Source organism: Gymnoscopelus microlampas, assembly GCF_963454915.1.
Source record: "Gymnoscopelus microlampas genome assembly, chromosome: 10".
NCBI lineage: Eukaryota > Metazoa > Chordata > Actinopteri > Myctophiformes > Myctophidae > Gymnoscopelus > Gymnoscopelus microlampas.
Window position 1 is genome coordinate 49,824,217 of NC_139947.1, and position 15,152 is coordinate 49,839,368.

The 15,152-nt window shown below is 43.8% G+C and overlaps 1 protein-coding gene across 1 annotated transcript in view; it reads left to right on the forward strand.

The window, feature by feature from the left end:
• Nucleotides 1–12,134, forward strand: part of LOC311053850 (dedicator of cytokinesis protein 3-like) — a gene marked incomplete at both ends in the record, with an annotated part of 124,763 nt that extends 112,629 nt beyond the window's left edge. The window contains 15 exons of the mRNA XM_084069584.1: nt 283–424; nt 1,210–1,376; nt 1,529–1,615; nt 3,693–3,872; nt 4,481–4,564; nt 5,772–5,888; nt 5,981–6,102; nt 6,476–6,611; nt 6,772–6,853; nt 7,916–8,034; nt 8,654–8,738; nt 9,173–9,301; nt 9,438–9,520; nt 10,606–11,023; nt 11,773–12,134. Of these exons, the coding sequence (XP_083925710.1) occupies nt 283–424; nt 1,210–1,376; nt 1,529–1,615; nt 3,693–3,872; nt 4,481–4,564; nt 5,772–5,888; nt 5,981–6,102; nt 6,476–6,611; nt 6,772–6,853; nt 7,916–8,034; nt 8,654–8,738; nt 9,173–9,301; nt 9,438–9,520; nt 10,606–11,023; nt 11,773–12,134 (2,313 nt within the window). The remainder of the gene's footprint in view (nt 1–282; nt 425–1,209; nt 1,377–1,528; nt 1,616–3,692; nt 3,873–4,480; nt 4,565–5,771; nt 5,889–5,980; nt 6,103–6,475; nt 6,612–6,771; nt 6,854–7,915; nt 8,035–8,653; nt 8,739–9,172; nt 9,302–9,437; nt 9,521–10,605; nt 11,024–11,772) is intronic.
• Nucleotides 12,135–15,152: the final 3,018 nt, after the last annotated feature.

The following is a 15,152-nucleotide window of genomic DNA, read 5'->3' on the forward strand; positions in this document are numbered from 1 at the left end:
AATTTAAAGGGATATTTGACTTGACTTAAATTTGGTCATTTTATCGTCTACGCAGGCTTTTGTGAGCCCCCCAGACAGTTTTTAAGTTGCTTGATTCAGTATTTAGGTATTTGATATTAATCGTATCAGACACGCCCCCTTCCTATCCTATACTAACCCATTATAACTTTTTTGTGGAGGGTTAGGGTTCAGCCCTATAAAACAATAATAGCAACAGAAGGGTGCTCTGCTCTGCGTTCAGAACAGCTTATGTTTACGTCATGTGTTTCTGTTTGTCTCCAGAACAAGGAGTTTGTGTGTCGCGGTTACGACTACGAACGACTGGAGGACTTCCAGCAAAGGATGCTGGGAGAATTTCCCCAGGCCATCGCCATGCAACACCCCAACCAACCGGACGACACCATACTGCAGAGCGACGCTCAATGTATCCTACATAACAACTATGGCTTTGAACTGCGTCTATGAGAGGGTCTGTGTGCGAGTGCATGTCTGTATGTCTGGACTTATTCTCACAAACCGCTGGACGTCATAGACCATTGGTCCGGGGGGTCCCCAGGGGACCCTATATACATCTTGGCCATTTGAAAATAGACAAGCTCACAATGCGTCGCATTGTGAGCTTGTAGATCTGCTATTTTCAAAAGATTTGTATAGATTTGAAAACTTGAAATGGGACATTCTGCATAATGAGTACGTTCTACTTTTGGTACTTTAAGTCCAATTTGATTGGATTTGTTTAATTGTGGACTATTTCTAGTATTTCTACAATGCAGTATTGATACTTTTACTTAAAGGAGTAGTTCACCCAAAAAAATACTTATTTTCTATCAATTGCACACCCCATGAAGCCTTGAATTCATGGATTTGTTTTTGTTTTTGTCGCATTCCTAAGCTGATAATTTGATTCACATCTCCTACCACCTAATGTATCCGGTAGGAGACACAAAGTATAGATTCTTTGTGTCTCCGACCGAAAATAAACACGGCCATCAAATGATTGGATTAGGAAAGCGACAAAAACGAAAATAAATCCATGAATTCAAGAATTTGTGGGGCGTGCAATTGATATAAAATAAGTCATTTTTTGGGTGAACTCCTCCTTTAAGTAAAACATGTGAGTACGTCTTCCACCGCTGTCTGTCTGGTCCCACGTGCCTCTCTGCCCCAAATATTATGTCCGTCACTTCCTTGACGCTCGTCGCCGCCCAGACCTGCAGATCTACGCCGTGACGCCGGTGTCCGACATCTCTGACGTGCCTCAGCTGGAGCGAGTTCCCGAGAGGATCAAGAGCTTCTACCGCATAAACAACGTCAACCGCTTCCACTACGACAGGCCCTTCCACAAGGGCCCCAAGGACAGAGACAACGAGTTCAGGGTGGGTATAAACTCATGTGGAATGATTAATCCTCGTAATATTACGTCCTTGCCGGTCAAGCGTTGGATTTGAGATGACGTAATATTACGTCCATGGCAGTCAATGTGTTAATAATAGCTGATAATGTGTTCCTGTTTGCGTTGCGTTTGCAGAGCCTGTGGATAGAGAGAACCACGCTGATCCTGTCCCGTCCTCTGCCTGGGATCTCCCGCTGGGCCGAGGTGGAGAGGAGAGAAGTGGTGAGAGACCCCTCCTCATAACACCAGTGTTGATTTTGATTGAGTTTTAGTCATTTAGACTTTTGAATAAAATTCCATTTAGTTTTAGTCATCTGAAAAGTTTTAGTTTTTGTCTAGTTTTAGTCGACTAAACCATTGGTTCTCAAAGTGGGGTCCGGGGACCCCCAGGGGTCCTTGAGGGAGTTCCAGGGGGTACCCATCTACAGTAAATGATAGATAGTTAGGAACCAAATTGACCCTTATGGGTCTGTAACTCTGTGAGTGTAACGGGTCCATTTGGTTCCATTTGTACACTCACAGAGTTAAATTAACATTGATTTTACAATATAAGTTGGGGTCCCAGAGATGGAAATGCCATTAAATGAGGGTCCGTAGCCTAATGCATGTCAAACTGGGGGGTCCTTGAAATTAAAATGGTTGAGAATCACTGCTAGAGCCGTAAAAAACTTCTCTTATGGGGCAATTTGGCAAATGGGGGTCCGCGGGCTAATAAGTGTCAATTTGGGGGTCCTTGACATGAAAAAGTTTGAGAAACACTGGACTAAACATCATAAGATTATAGTCGACTAAATGTACATTTGATTTAGTCGACTAAATGTATTTTGGGCGGTGCCTCGATGGCGTCGCAATGCCTGATTTTACACTTGGTTGCATGCTGAAAATAGCAGATCTACAAGCTCACAAGGCATTGCAGCGCGACGCGTTGTGAGTGTGTAGATCTGCTATTTTTTAGAGCGGAACACCTGAGCGCAACCAAATATAAAATTACTTTAGTTTTTATTTGTTGACGAAATTGTCAATATATTTAGTCTTAGTTTTAGTCATCATCATAGCTTAGTTTTTATTTTGTTTTTATTTAGATTTCCTCAGTGAAAAAAAGGTCGACAAACATTTTTTTGTCATAGTTTTAGTCGACAAAAGCAACACTGCAAAACACTACTGTGCTGCTAGGTCACACGCCTCAGCAACACATGTCCCAACTCTCAAGTCGTACTCTGGTGGCTAGTTGGGACAAAAATCTGGCCACCCGTTTTACGCAATGGAATCCCTTGATGTCATCCCTCGGTGGTAGTCCCGCCCAGAGTGTAATGCAGAAGTGCCTTCATAATTAGGTTGACCATATGACAGTGGTTCTGAAAACGTTTTCATGTCAAGGACCCCCAATTTTGACACTTATTAGCTCGCGGACCCCCATTTGAAAATATATGCCAGATACCCCCATAAGAGAAGATTTTTACGCCATTTGTACACTCTCAGAGTTACAGACCCGTAAGGGTCCATTTGGTTCCTAACTAACCATCATTTAGCTGGGGACCCCCTGGAACCCCACCAAGGACCCCTGGGGGTCCCCGGACCCCACTTTGAGAACCAATGCCATACGACATCTGTCTTTTGAGACAGGAAGTCCTGTCGTGTCAAACATGCCCGCATGTTCATATCTGTCCCAACTCATCGCCCATGTGGGTGTGAGAATGTGTTGGTCTCAGGGGACATCTTTAGTCTTTATTTTGGATCCCCATTAGCTTCCACATAGCGGACGCTAGTCTGTCTGGGGTCCACACACAAAACTGTGTGTCTGACATTTGTGGGGAGCATTATTCCAAGCCGAAGAAGCTCTATAAAGAACAGTTCTCGGCATCCAATCTCTTTGTGGTCTTGGCAGTTATTACGAGGCTGTCTCCACACCGAGAATGACCACATCTGCAGACATTATTTCAATAATCCCTCCCTGCGACACACTCAAAGTCCTACTTTTACTGTCGCTGGTCCCTCGGGGAGCGAATTAGACTGACTAAGGAGGGAGGGAGGTGTAATCTAATCATTAAAACATCCAACTGGCTCAGTCTTATTCACAGTTGGGTTCATGTGAATACAGTGGTGGGCAAAGTACTGTGTGCCACGCTGTGAGCTTGTACATCTGCTAGTTATGAACATTTTTTTTTTTAAATCTTGAAAGTGTTTTGAATAATTTAGTTTATAAGGAATTTGTAGAATTGGCCTTGCGGGTCTTAAGTTAAATGTACGTAGTTACCGTCCATCACTGCTGTGAATAATCAGTGGTAATATGGTTGCTCAGGTGGAGGTGAGTCCTCTGGAGAATGCCATCTACGTGGTGGAGAACAAGAGCCAGGAGCTGCGGACTCTGATCAGCCAGTACCAACACAGGCAGCACCACGGGAACATCAACCCGCTCAGCATGCTCCTCAACGGGGTGATAGACGCTGCGGTCAACGGGGGCATCGCCAGGTACCAAGAGGTACGGTATACCCCACGTTTATTATTATTATTATTATTACAATTATTATTATGAGTGTGAAAGTCATACTGTGTGACCTTTTCAGTTAAACTAAAGTTATAATCTTTCACTGGTGTATTTATCACAATAACCAATCCACAGAAATGTGAAAAAAGGTCTTAAAGGTGTACTTATTTTCTATCATTTACACACCCCATAAAGCCTTGAATTCATGGGTATTTTTTGGATATTTTTTGTCACATTCCTAAGCCAATAATTTGATGACAGAAATGGCAGAAAGATGCTAATGTCTCCGGTAGGAGACTCAAAGGAGTCTCTTTGAGTCTCCTACTGGAGCCGCCGCCAAGCATCAAATTATTGGCTCAGGAATGTGACAAAAGCAAAACAAATCTCCATGAATTCAAGGCACCACGAGGTGCCTTTTTTTTGGGGTGAATTATCCCTTTAAAAGTCCTTAAATTGTCACTTTAGTAATGTGCAGATGCCCTGTACACACTTATACTGTATGTTGGTTTGTTTACTGTTGAGTCCTAAATAATGTGGAGACCCCCTAGTTTGGGAACCACTGGTCTATCTACAGTATGAAAACGGTGCTGTGTTTCCACCAGGCGTTCTTCGATAAGGACTACATCAGCAGTCATCCAGAGGATGCAGAGAGGGTCACCCAGCTGAAGGACTTCATGCAGGAGCAGGTGAGAATAACCGCTGCAACTATCCATGATTTCCTTATAGTGATTATTCTATCCGTTACATTTTCCATTCATCCAATAATGGAGAATCTAGCTTTTCTTTATACATGACATATTATACATGCCATAACCAGATTGTAATCTGATTTGTTTTAAGAAGTTTGAACCGAAAAAAGTCACATGGAATCCGTTTTTTACTAATCCGACTCAAGCCACATTCAGAGGTGGTCTCAAATCTGATTTCTAAAGATGCCTCTGAATGATCTAACCCAGTGGTTCTCAAACTTTTTCATGTCAAGGACCCCCAAATTGACACTTATTAGCCCGCGGACCCCCATTTGAAAAGATAAGCCAGGGACCCCAATAAGAGAAGATTTATACGGCTTTCTAGCAGTGATTCTCAACCATTTTAATGTCAATTCCCCCAATTTGAGATGTATTAGGCTACGGACCCCCATTTAATGGTATTTATACCTCTGGGACCCGAATTTATATTATAAAATCAATGTTAATGTAACTCTGAGAGTGTACAAATGGAACCAAATGGACCCATAAGGGTCCATTTGGTTCCTATCCATCATTTAGCTGGGGACCCCCTGGAACCGCCTCAAGTACCCCTGGGGGACCCGTACCCCACTTTGAGAACCAATGATCTAACCTGCTCTAACCACCCAAGTCGCATTTATAACTGTCCAAAACGTCCCTTGCAGCGCGACCAAAGCGACCACTGACGTCATTAGAGAGCGTGAGAATTGATTTTCAACTACGTGTGCGAGGGGTTATCGTAATGAAAACGAATACAATAACGGTAATATTTTACGGAAGAAATGCCGAGTTGAGTTATGTAAATTTCCCACCGTTTTCATGCATGTACTTTTGCTGTCGCTATGTGTTGCGTTTCTTGAAACGTAAGCAAGCAACTAGCGCCTACGCCCTACGTCATGACGTTGTTACGTCGTTACCACAGCAACCAAAGCAGATAGAGGTCACGCAGGGTGGCTCTGGGTTGACGTTGTTTAAATCAGTCTGGAGGACATCTGATCCCATCTGATCACCTGCAACCGTTAGTGTGAAATATCATGAAATTCCCTCAAGGCGTTTCTGAGATATTGCGTTGACAAGGTTCGGCTGGACGGATGTACGCACGTACAGAGGGACAGATGTTTATCCAACTGGAATGGATGATAAAATGGAGGTGTTTTGTCCACAGGTCCACATCCTGGGCGTGGGGCTGGCCGTCCATGAGAAGCTGGTGCACCCGGAGATGCGTCCCCTGCACAAGAAGCTGGTGGATCAGTTCCACGTGATGAGGACGGGTTTACACCACGTGAGTTTTGATACGTTACCTTCCTGACCCTGTGTTTCCTCTCTGTCGGGGTGGAAACCTTGAATGTCCAAAACCGTTCCTTTTTTATGCAGGGCCTGCCTGGTGTGGACAGGTTTGTCCCTGTCAGCTGTCCCAGCCTCAACTCCTCCAGAGGCATCATGACCTCACACACTCACATGAGCCCTGAGAGCGTCCGCCTCATACACAGACACAGGTCAGTCCACACACACACACACACACACACACACACACACACACACACACACACACACACACACACACACACACACACACACGTGTACTGAAATGTTTGAAAATAGCAGATCTACAAGCTCACAACGATCTGCTATTTTCAAATAGCTTATGTATAAAATAGGGCTAAAGTGGTTAATGTATGTTTTATAACATGATAATTTATATCTGCAACGTAACTAGTAACTAGTTTTCAAATAATTGTAGTGGAGTTAAAGTACAATATTTTCCTCTGAGATGTAGTGGATTAGAGAAGTAAAAGTACCTCAAAATTGTACAATGTACCTAGTTACTTTACACCACTGTTCTTACCATGCCGTGTGTGTCTCCCACAGTCCTCTGAACCTGCAGGGCTCCATCAGACACTCTTCGTCCTCTCTGTCCTCCCACACCTCCAGTGAGGCGGGCAACCTGGTCATAATGACGGACGGCCTGATGTCGGAGCACTCGGACGAAGCCATACACATGCAGGTACAGGGGTGGAAGAAGTACTCACATGTTTTTTATATAAGTACAAGTATCAATACTGCAAAATGTAGAAATACTCTATTACTGTACAAGTCAAAGTCCGGTAATCGCAATTTAATCGAGTAAAAGTACTAAATTATCATTGTCATGTTTTCTTTCCTAGCCGAGTCCTTCCTCCTCCAGTTTGAGCTCCATTCGTTCCAACTCTTCTCAGATCATCAACTCTGCTCCCTCCAGCGCCAGAGGTGAGGGAAATACACAACCACCCCATTCAGATGCTATCAATGCATTGAGTGGGAGATTATCACGTTTTATCAGACCATTGAATGGGCGAACTAGGCGACATGCTGACCTACCCACGATTTATCAGACCATTCATTGGGTGTTATCAAGACTTATTACACGGCTTGGTTGAATGCTCGATTCTGATTGGTCAATCATCGGTCAATCAGAGACTCAGAACACCTGCTCATATCAACCTACGCTGCTTGGTTTTATGCTTTTAGCCATGTAAACAAACACACCATGTCATTTACAACAAAACGTTGCTCTCAAGAATGTTTTTGAAAACATTTGAAGTGAGAAATAGACGATGCAATGACTGAAAAGTGATTCTATTTGATCCTCTACACTTCCTTATTTATCGTGGCGCAACAACGGGGGAATACCAAAACACTCGCCCCAAAACACAGTCGCCAGGGCAAATACGGCGGTATTACAGACAAATCCAGTGGTATATAGAATGGGGGTGAGTGTGTTTTGGCGCGAGTCTTCCCGTTACCTTATGGAATACTGTCATTTGTTTTCCGAGGCGAACTTGTCCGCCCAGCCCAATACTTATGGAATACTTTCATTGCCGTAAGCAAAGAAATACTTCGTTTTGTTGTTACTTTTGAGTCAATTTATTTATTTATGTATTAAGTAGCCGTGTAATAAGCCCTTCAGGGTGATATTATCACCCTGTCAGGCTTTAAATTTCAATAATGACTACCTCCCCATACATTATCCCTTGCATACTGACCTTGTAGATCGCCTATTGCCACTACTTGTGCGTGACACTCTTGTACGACAAAGTAGGGAAAATTTGAAATACGAGGAGCCAAAAACTCACACACAAGAGATATCTTTTAATTGGCTTTTGGCTGAAGGCGTTTCAGTGCTTGTTCTTCACAGAAGTGACTGGCATGCATGTGGCCTCAAGATGGCTGGGATACATGCAGGATTACAGTATGTTAGCAAACGTACACTGTAGCAAACAAAACCACCTAATTGTTCCCCTGATCACGTTGTTCCTCTTCTCCTGGCAGGCTCGCCATCGTTGCCCGATAAGGCCAAACACAACCGGGAGGTCATGATACTGTTACCACAGTCTCACCGCGAGAGGACCAACAACGCCATGTACTACACCATGGCTGAGAACGGACAGGTAATACACCAAATAGTAGAATAGTAGAACACAGGCACCCTACCTGCTCCTTTACCAGTGTCGATTTTGACAGCACATTTTCATTTAGTTTTAGTCATAGTCTTGTGAATAAAATTCTGGTTAGTTTTAGTCATATTTTAGTCATCTGAAATGTTTCACTTTTTGTCTAGTTTTAGTAGACTAAATAGCATAAGATTTTAGTCGACTAAATCTACAGTTGATTTAGTCGACAAAACAATATTTTTGGCGGGCTGTGATGACATCGAAATGATACTGTAGCTGCATGCCAAAAATAGCAGATCTACAAATTGTCAATATATTTAGTCATAGTTTTAGTCATCATGGCTTGGTTTTTATTTCGTTTTCTTCAGTGAAAAAACTTAGTCAATAGACATTCTTTGTCATAGTTCTAGTCGACAAAATCAACACTGCCCTTTACCCCCGATGCCCAAAGTTTCCTCTCCACAAAAATAAATAAATAAAAAAAGACAATTTTGATTGGGACTCTAACGCCTAACAACGCGTTTCAGTCGTGAGATTTATTTTAGCTTTAATCCAGCAAGTATGTATTTTAGTTCCTACGTTACAGAATGTAAATGAGGTCTCTATCTGTCGACAGAACAACCACATGCAGCGTGCCTTACTTCAACAAGTCAGCCCCTGTAAGCCCTGTGCCGATCCTCACATCAATCTCCCAGAGAAAGGTAACGTAATAGACAATATTTAAGTTGCATATTATTGCTGCTGCCTGTCAGTACTCTATACTGTACCTCCTTTTTTACACCATTTCCTTCTCCTATAAGTCAAATAGACTTCAGTAAACATTTAAAGTACTGTACCTGTGTTGTTGCTTGTTTAGTCCGTTGACTGTACTTCACATTACTGCCTACAGTTATTTATTTGTTTCTACTACGGCAGCAGTTCCGGTAGGAGACACAAAGAGTCTTCTTTGTGTCTCCCACCAGAACCGCTGCCTACCCGGTTCGCCGGTCATCAAATGATTGGCTTATTATTGGAATACGGCAAATAAATATATATATATACCCATGAATTCAAGTCTCCATGGGGTGACTAATCGATAGGAAAACTATTTTTGGGGTGAACTATCCCTTTAACATTGCTTCCTGCTTGCATGCAGTGTTCCCCAACGCTCCGAGCAGCTGGAGTCTGGACGGCGAGAGCCGGGAGACGGTGCCCTACGTACCCGCTTCTGCTGGGGGTGGAGGAGGGGGGATGCCTCCCATCCCACCCAGGTCCTTCCCACCCGGTACTCTATACCTCCTGTTTTTAAACACTATTTCCTTCTCATATACTGTATAAGTCAAGGGCCTCAGAGGGTTCTCCAACCTTTTTATGTGAAGGACTCTTATCTCTCTAAATCAGGATGTGCTTTTGCTTCACAGGGCATTTCCTGATGCACTTTGATGCGTTTCATCACCAAAGCAACGATCCACCTCCGAGCCTGCCTGTTCGCTCTCTCAGAAAGGTATTCAGCTTCACACCGTCACACTTTGAGCTTATATTAACTCAAGAGATTTACATCAGTGATGTCTTCAGTCTAGCTAGGGGTACAACACTTAATCGTTAAGAAATAATCATTATAACATTTTAGATTTTAATTTAACCCATTAAGACCCGATTCTTAAAAATGTTTTCTAAATCCTAACAGTTTAAAAAGAGTAATTTGTAGAATCAATTATGTGAAGGTAATCAATAGTTGCAGCAATACTTCAATGTCTTTTCTTCAAAAAGAAGGGTTGCAAGACTTCGTTTGTTCCATCTGCAGTGGATATTTGAAATAAGAAAATGTTTAAATATCCCCACCAACTAATCCCTACAGCTGGCTGCCAGTGTACCAAATTTTATGTAAAATGTAATGGACAATAAGTTTTCTTTCTCTCTCTCACTCCAGTGTTGATTTTGGCAGCACATTTTGATTTAGTTTTAGTCATAGTCTTTTGAATAAAATTCCATTTAGTTTTAGTCATATTTTAGTCATCTGATTGTTTTACTTTTTTTTTTTAGTTGACTAAATATCATAAGATTATAGTCGACTAAATCTACAGTTGATTTAGTCGACTAAAATGTATGTTGGCGGTGCCTTGATGGCGTGGTAATGGCTGATTTTACACTTGGTTGCATGCTGAAAATAGCCGATCTACAAGCTCACAACGCGTCGCAGCGTGACGCTTTGTGAGCTTGTAGATCGGCTATTTTCAGAGCGCAAGTCCCGAGCGCAACCAAACAACACATTGTCTTTTAGTTCTACTGGATCTCTTCTCCATTAGTTCCCTCACTAACGTCTAGTTTTTATTTGTTGACGAAATTGTCAATACATTCAGTCTTAGTTTTAGTCATCGCAGCTTAGTTTTTATTTAGTTTTTATTTAGTTTTTATTTAGTTTTTATTTAGTTTTTATTTAGTTTTATTTAGTTTTTATTTAGTTTTTATTTAGTTTTTATTTAGTTTTCGTCAGTGAAAAAAGGTAGTCGACCAACATTTCTTGTCATAGTTTTAGTCGACGAAATCAACACGGTCTCTCTCTCTCTCTCCCCCCCCCCACGCCCCCAGTCCCCTCTCCATCCCATCCCCGGCTCCCCCACCAGTCCACAGTCGGCGCTGGGGGGCTCTAACTCCACCCTGTCGGGCAGCGCCAGCAGCGGCGTCTCGTCCCTGAGCGAGAGCAACTTCGGCGGCGGCCAGTACCCGGACGCCGGCGGCCCCATCCGGAGCGAGGCGCTGGAGCCCCTCCCCAGCCACCTGTGGTCCCCCCCCGAGGAGTACCTGGCCTCCCCGTACCTGCACATCCACTACAGCGGGCCCGACCTGGACTCCGTCGTCGACTCCTCCTCCGCCGTCCGGCCCTTCCACTTCCGCAGCCCCGCGTCAACGCCGTCCTCGTCCTCCTCCTCGCATCATCCGCACGGCCACATCGCCCCCCACTCGCACTCCCACCACCCGGGGGGGCTGGTGGTGGACGGTCACAGCGGTAGGGATGTTAATCAATTCATCTATAATAATCGATTAACTACCGTTAAGAATTTAGTCGAACAAAGATATCGATCGATTTTCAATCGACCCTTTAAGACCGGGAAAGCATCATATGTATCATTTTATAGATTTCTTTGGCTATTCAAAAATAGCCAAAGAAGATCTACAAGCTATGAGCTTGTAGATCTGCTATTTTTTGAAAAATCGTGGGAACATTTTTGAAAATTTGGCGATATATATTTTGGAGAGCGAACATTTGTAAAATATTTAGTTCCAGTGACCCCCAGAAGCTTAAAAAGATATATATATATTTGCAAAAATATTCATGATTTTTTTCAAAAATAGCAGATCTACAAGCTCATGGCGCTATGAGCTTGTATATATGTATTTAAGAAATCAAAAAATTTCACAGATGCGTTCCCGCTCTTAATGGGCTAATTGAAAAAAAGAAAAAGAAAGATAATTGGGGGCTAGTGAAAGTTACAGGTAGAGTGTGTGTGATATCAAATGTGAGCTTACCATAATCACAGTGATCCTTAATCATAGTCCGTCATATTCAAGGGCTTTTGGAGAGAAATGAGACAGACTGCATAGACCACTGCAGAGGGGAGGTGTGTCTGTGTCTGTGTCCAGCTGATGCTCGTTGATGTTATATACGTTTCTGCACTCATTAACCAGTTAATCGATCGATCAGGTTATCAATTATCCATTAATAATTCATTAATCGATAATTTGCATCCCTCCTAGGCGGCGGCCATCATTCCCACGGCGGGGGCGCGGTCGTCCCCCCGCAGCCTCACCACCACCACCACCACCACCTCCTCCACCACCACCACGCAGCCACCGGCCCCCCACCGGTCCTCCACGGGCCGCACCACGTCCCGTACCGCCGGCCGCCGCAGGGCGTGGGCGGCGTGCCCAGCGTGCCGCCCAAACCGTACCTGCGGGAGGGCTGCATCCCGGAGGAGGAGCTGGTCCCGCCCCAGCCCGTCCCCCTGCCCCGGAGGATCTTCCACTCCCCCCACAGCCACCGGGAGGAGCTGCTGCAGGCCAACAAGCACGGCGGCTGGGAGCAGTGCATCAACGAGGAGCACGAGGAGGCGCAGTGAATTCGGGGGATGGGGGCGGGCCCGGGGACGGGACCAGGTTAGATAGATAGAAGACGCCTGGTTATTTTTTTGGCTCTTTTCGACTACAAAGAAAGTAAGCAGACCGGGGCCGTGCCGTGCCGTGTTAGCCACTTGAACCCCCAGCGTCCATATTCTGTGTGGGGCGGGGGGGGGGGGGGGGGGGGCATTAGCCAAAAAAATGAAATAGCCGATCTACAAGCTCACAATGTGTTGCATTCGTGATGCATTGTGAGCTTGGAGATCGGCTATCTTGCGTGCCGCCTTACCCCTTATGCCTAAACTTTTTTTTACCATTTTTTTTAAAGAATTTTTAAAAACATTTTAGAATAGCCGATCTACATCGACACTTTGTGAGCTTGTAGATCAGTTATTTAAACAATAGGCTCTATGCACAGCAGCCATATTATCACTTCCTTCACAGGTGTTACCAATGATACTAATGAAGGCTCTGTTCCATTTAGTGTGGCACAGTGGTTCTCAGATGTTTCAATTTCCAAATGGACCCGTAAGAGTCCATTTGGTTCCATTTGTACACACTCAGAGTTACACACCAGTAAGGGGCCATTTGGAACCCCTTAAGGAACCATGAGGGTCCCTGGACCCACATGTAAGACCCATTGGTGTAGCAGAGTGTCTCCAGTGAGTCAACATGCACAATGACACCCTGACTCTGTTTGACCAGAATGGAACAGAGCCTTCATTAGTATCATTGGTAACACCTGTGAATGTCTTCACAATATGGCTGCTGTGCATAGAGCCTACTATTTTGTTTTTCAAAATAGTTAAAAAATGCCCCCAAAAAGTGCCATAAGGGTTAAGGCGGCGTGCAAGATAGGGCCCTTGGTGTAGACGGTAAAATGTGGTCAAAGCACGGTTGTGACTCGGTTACAGTTGTGACTCAAGTCCAGTCCTCTAAGACAACAGGGGGGCGGTTTAAAGGTATTTGGGGTTCGTTTCCGTACACTACGGCTCCGTTTCAGAGGAGGTTCTCCTCAGGAGGTGGTTGGTACTGAAACCCTGAGTTCTGGGAACCCGGGATGGGAGGAGCAAGCGGTGCTGCTGTTTACTCTGGGATTGGTCAGGCTTGAGACGACGATACAGGAAACAGACTCTTTAAAATGTTGTTCAGAAATTTGCGACAAAATAGACGATCGACAAGGTCAGCTATTTTTCCACTGTTTTTGAACTGTTTTTAAAAACGGTAAAAGAGCTAAGTCTAACTGAAAAACTGATAAAGGACATTTTAACGACTTGCCTACCCCTTCAGGGGCTGGTTGTCGTTATAACAGAAACGTAAACAAACAAACTTTCACAGAACTTCATGTGTTTCTGTCAAGTTTCAGGTTATGAAAGGTTCTAGGTTAACTCGTTGTAGTCAAAAAGAGCCATATTATGCCACAGCTAGAGCTTTGGTTCCTTCCCTTCTATTTGCACTAAATGTGGCAAAAGGACCTTGTAGAAAAACGACGGAAGTATGTTCTGCACTGGTCTATAGTATCTTACAGTCAGTGATTCTCAACCTGTGGTCCTGGGCCGTGAGGATACTGCAAGTGGGCCCCCAAATAATTGGCAAAACGCTACGATTTAAATGACAATATAACATTAATAAATATATATATTTTTAAAAACAGGTAAAATAAATGATTTAAAACGTTGCAAAATGAGTTTTCATTGTGGTAGCGTGTTAGTTCCATTGATCACAATCGATTGATTGATCATAAAAAGAGGTTTGGAAAGTGGGCCCTGATCCAGGTTGAGAACCACTGTCTTTGGTGATAGCTTTCACCTCTGTGCAGATGTAAGGGTAACGGGCAGCTGCAGACAAACACGACCGCGTTTGTCGGGAGCGTGGGTGCGTGTCAGCACAAAATGGTCGACATGAATGGGCGTGTCGACACCTCCATGTGGATCTATAACCCATGTTGCAATTTAACCAGTTAAACCCTATATGGTTGTCCCTCAGGGCTCTACAATAGTGTGTTTTCCTTTCGCTGAAAATAGCAAATCGGCAAGCTCACAACGCGTTGCAACTGTAATTTTCTGCGAAAGCTTTCCCTACAATCCGGATGCCGGGGTTTAAGTGGTTAAAAACAGATCGTAACTTTTTACAATACAATAGTTTCCCCCCTTTTTTTCCCCAATTCAGCCGTTATGCCAAATTAATAGCTCGCACCGCATTGCCACTGCTGGTTCACCTGGCCACCGAGCAGCCCCTCTGTCCTACCGTTTAACATTACAAATATCGCCCCCTCTCTGTCAGTGCGCGTCTAACCCAGTGGTTCTCAACCTTTTTTTCCACAGATAAATATTGTCTGCTATTTTCACAATTTGTGTCTCTTTCTTATATTATTTATCAATTTGGCCAATGTTTCATACTAGTTTATTGATTACTTTTGTTGTTGCTTTTTTTAAAGGTCTTAAAAGTCCTTAAATTGTCACCACAGGTTGAGAACCACTGGTCTAACGCACCTAACTTGTGTGAACATGCCCACGCTTCCAGCGTCGCCATGTTTGACTGTAGATAATATGAGGTGAAGGGAAGGAGAAGCTCACAGTACAAGGAGCTATACGACGCACACTTTACTGTCACTGTGCTCCCTGATAGGCCCCGTGCATAACTGTAGTCCTGGTTTTGACCCAGCAGCAGCAGATTTGAACCGGAATAAAATAATGATACGACATACATATACATGTATACATACATGTATACATACGCGTGTATACACGGAGGCGTATATGTTTCCGGTTAAAACAATCTGCTGCGGAGCCAATCAAACGAAGCGGGTGAGGGAAAATGGCAGTCATGTACAGGGCCTATTGGCCTGTTAGATATTAGTACAGGAATATTATCTGTCAAATGCTAAGACAGGTAAAAAGAACTTTGTTCAAACTTTATATCGATTGTACACAAGTGTACAACTAGTGTGTGAGCATGTTTTCTTTCCATTTGAGGATAATATAGGACAGCGGTTTTGTGTAATTACTGTCACTGTCAAT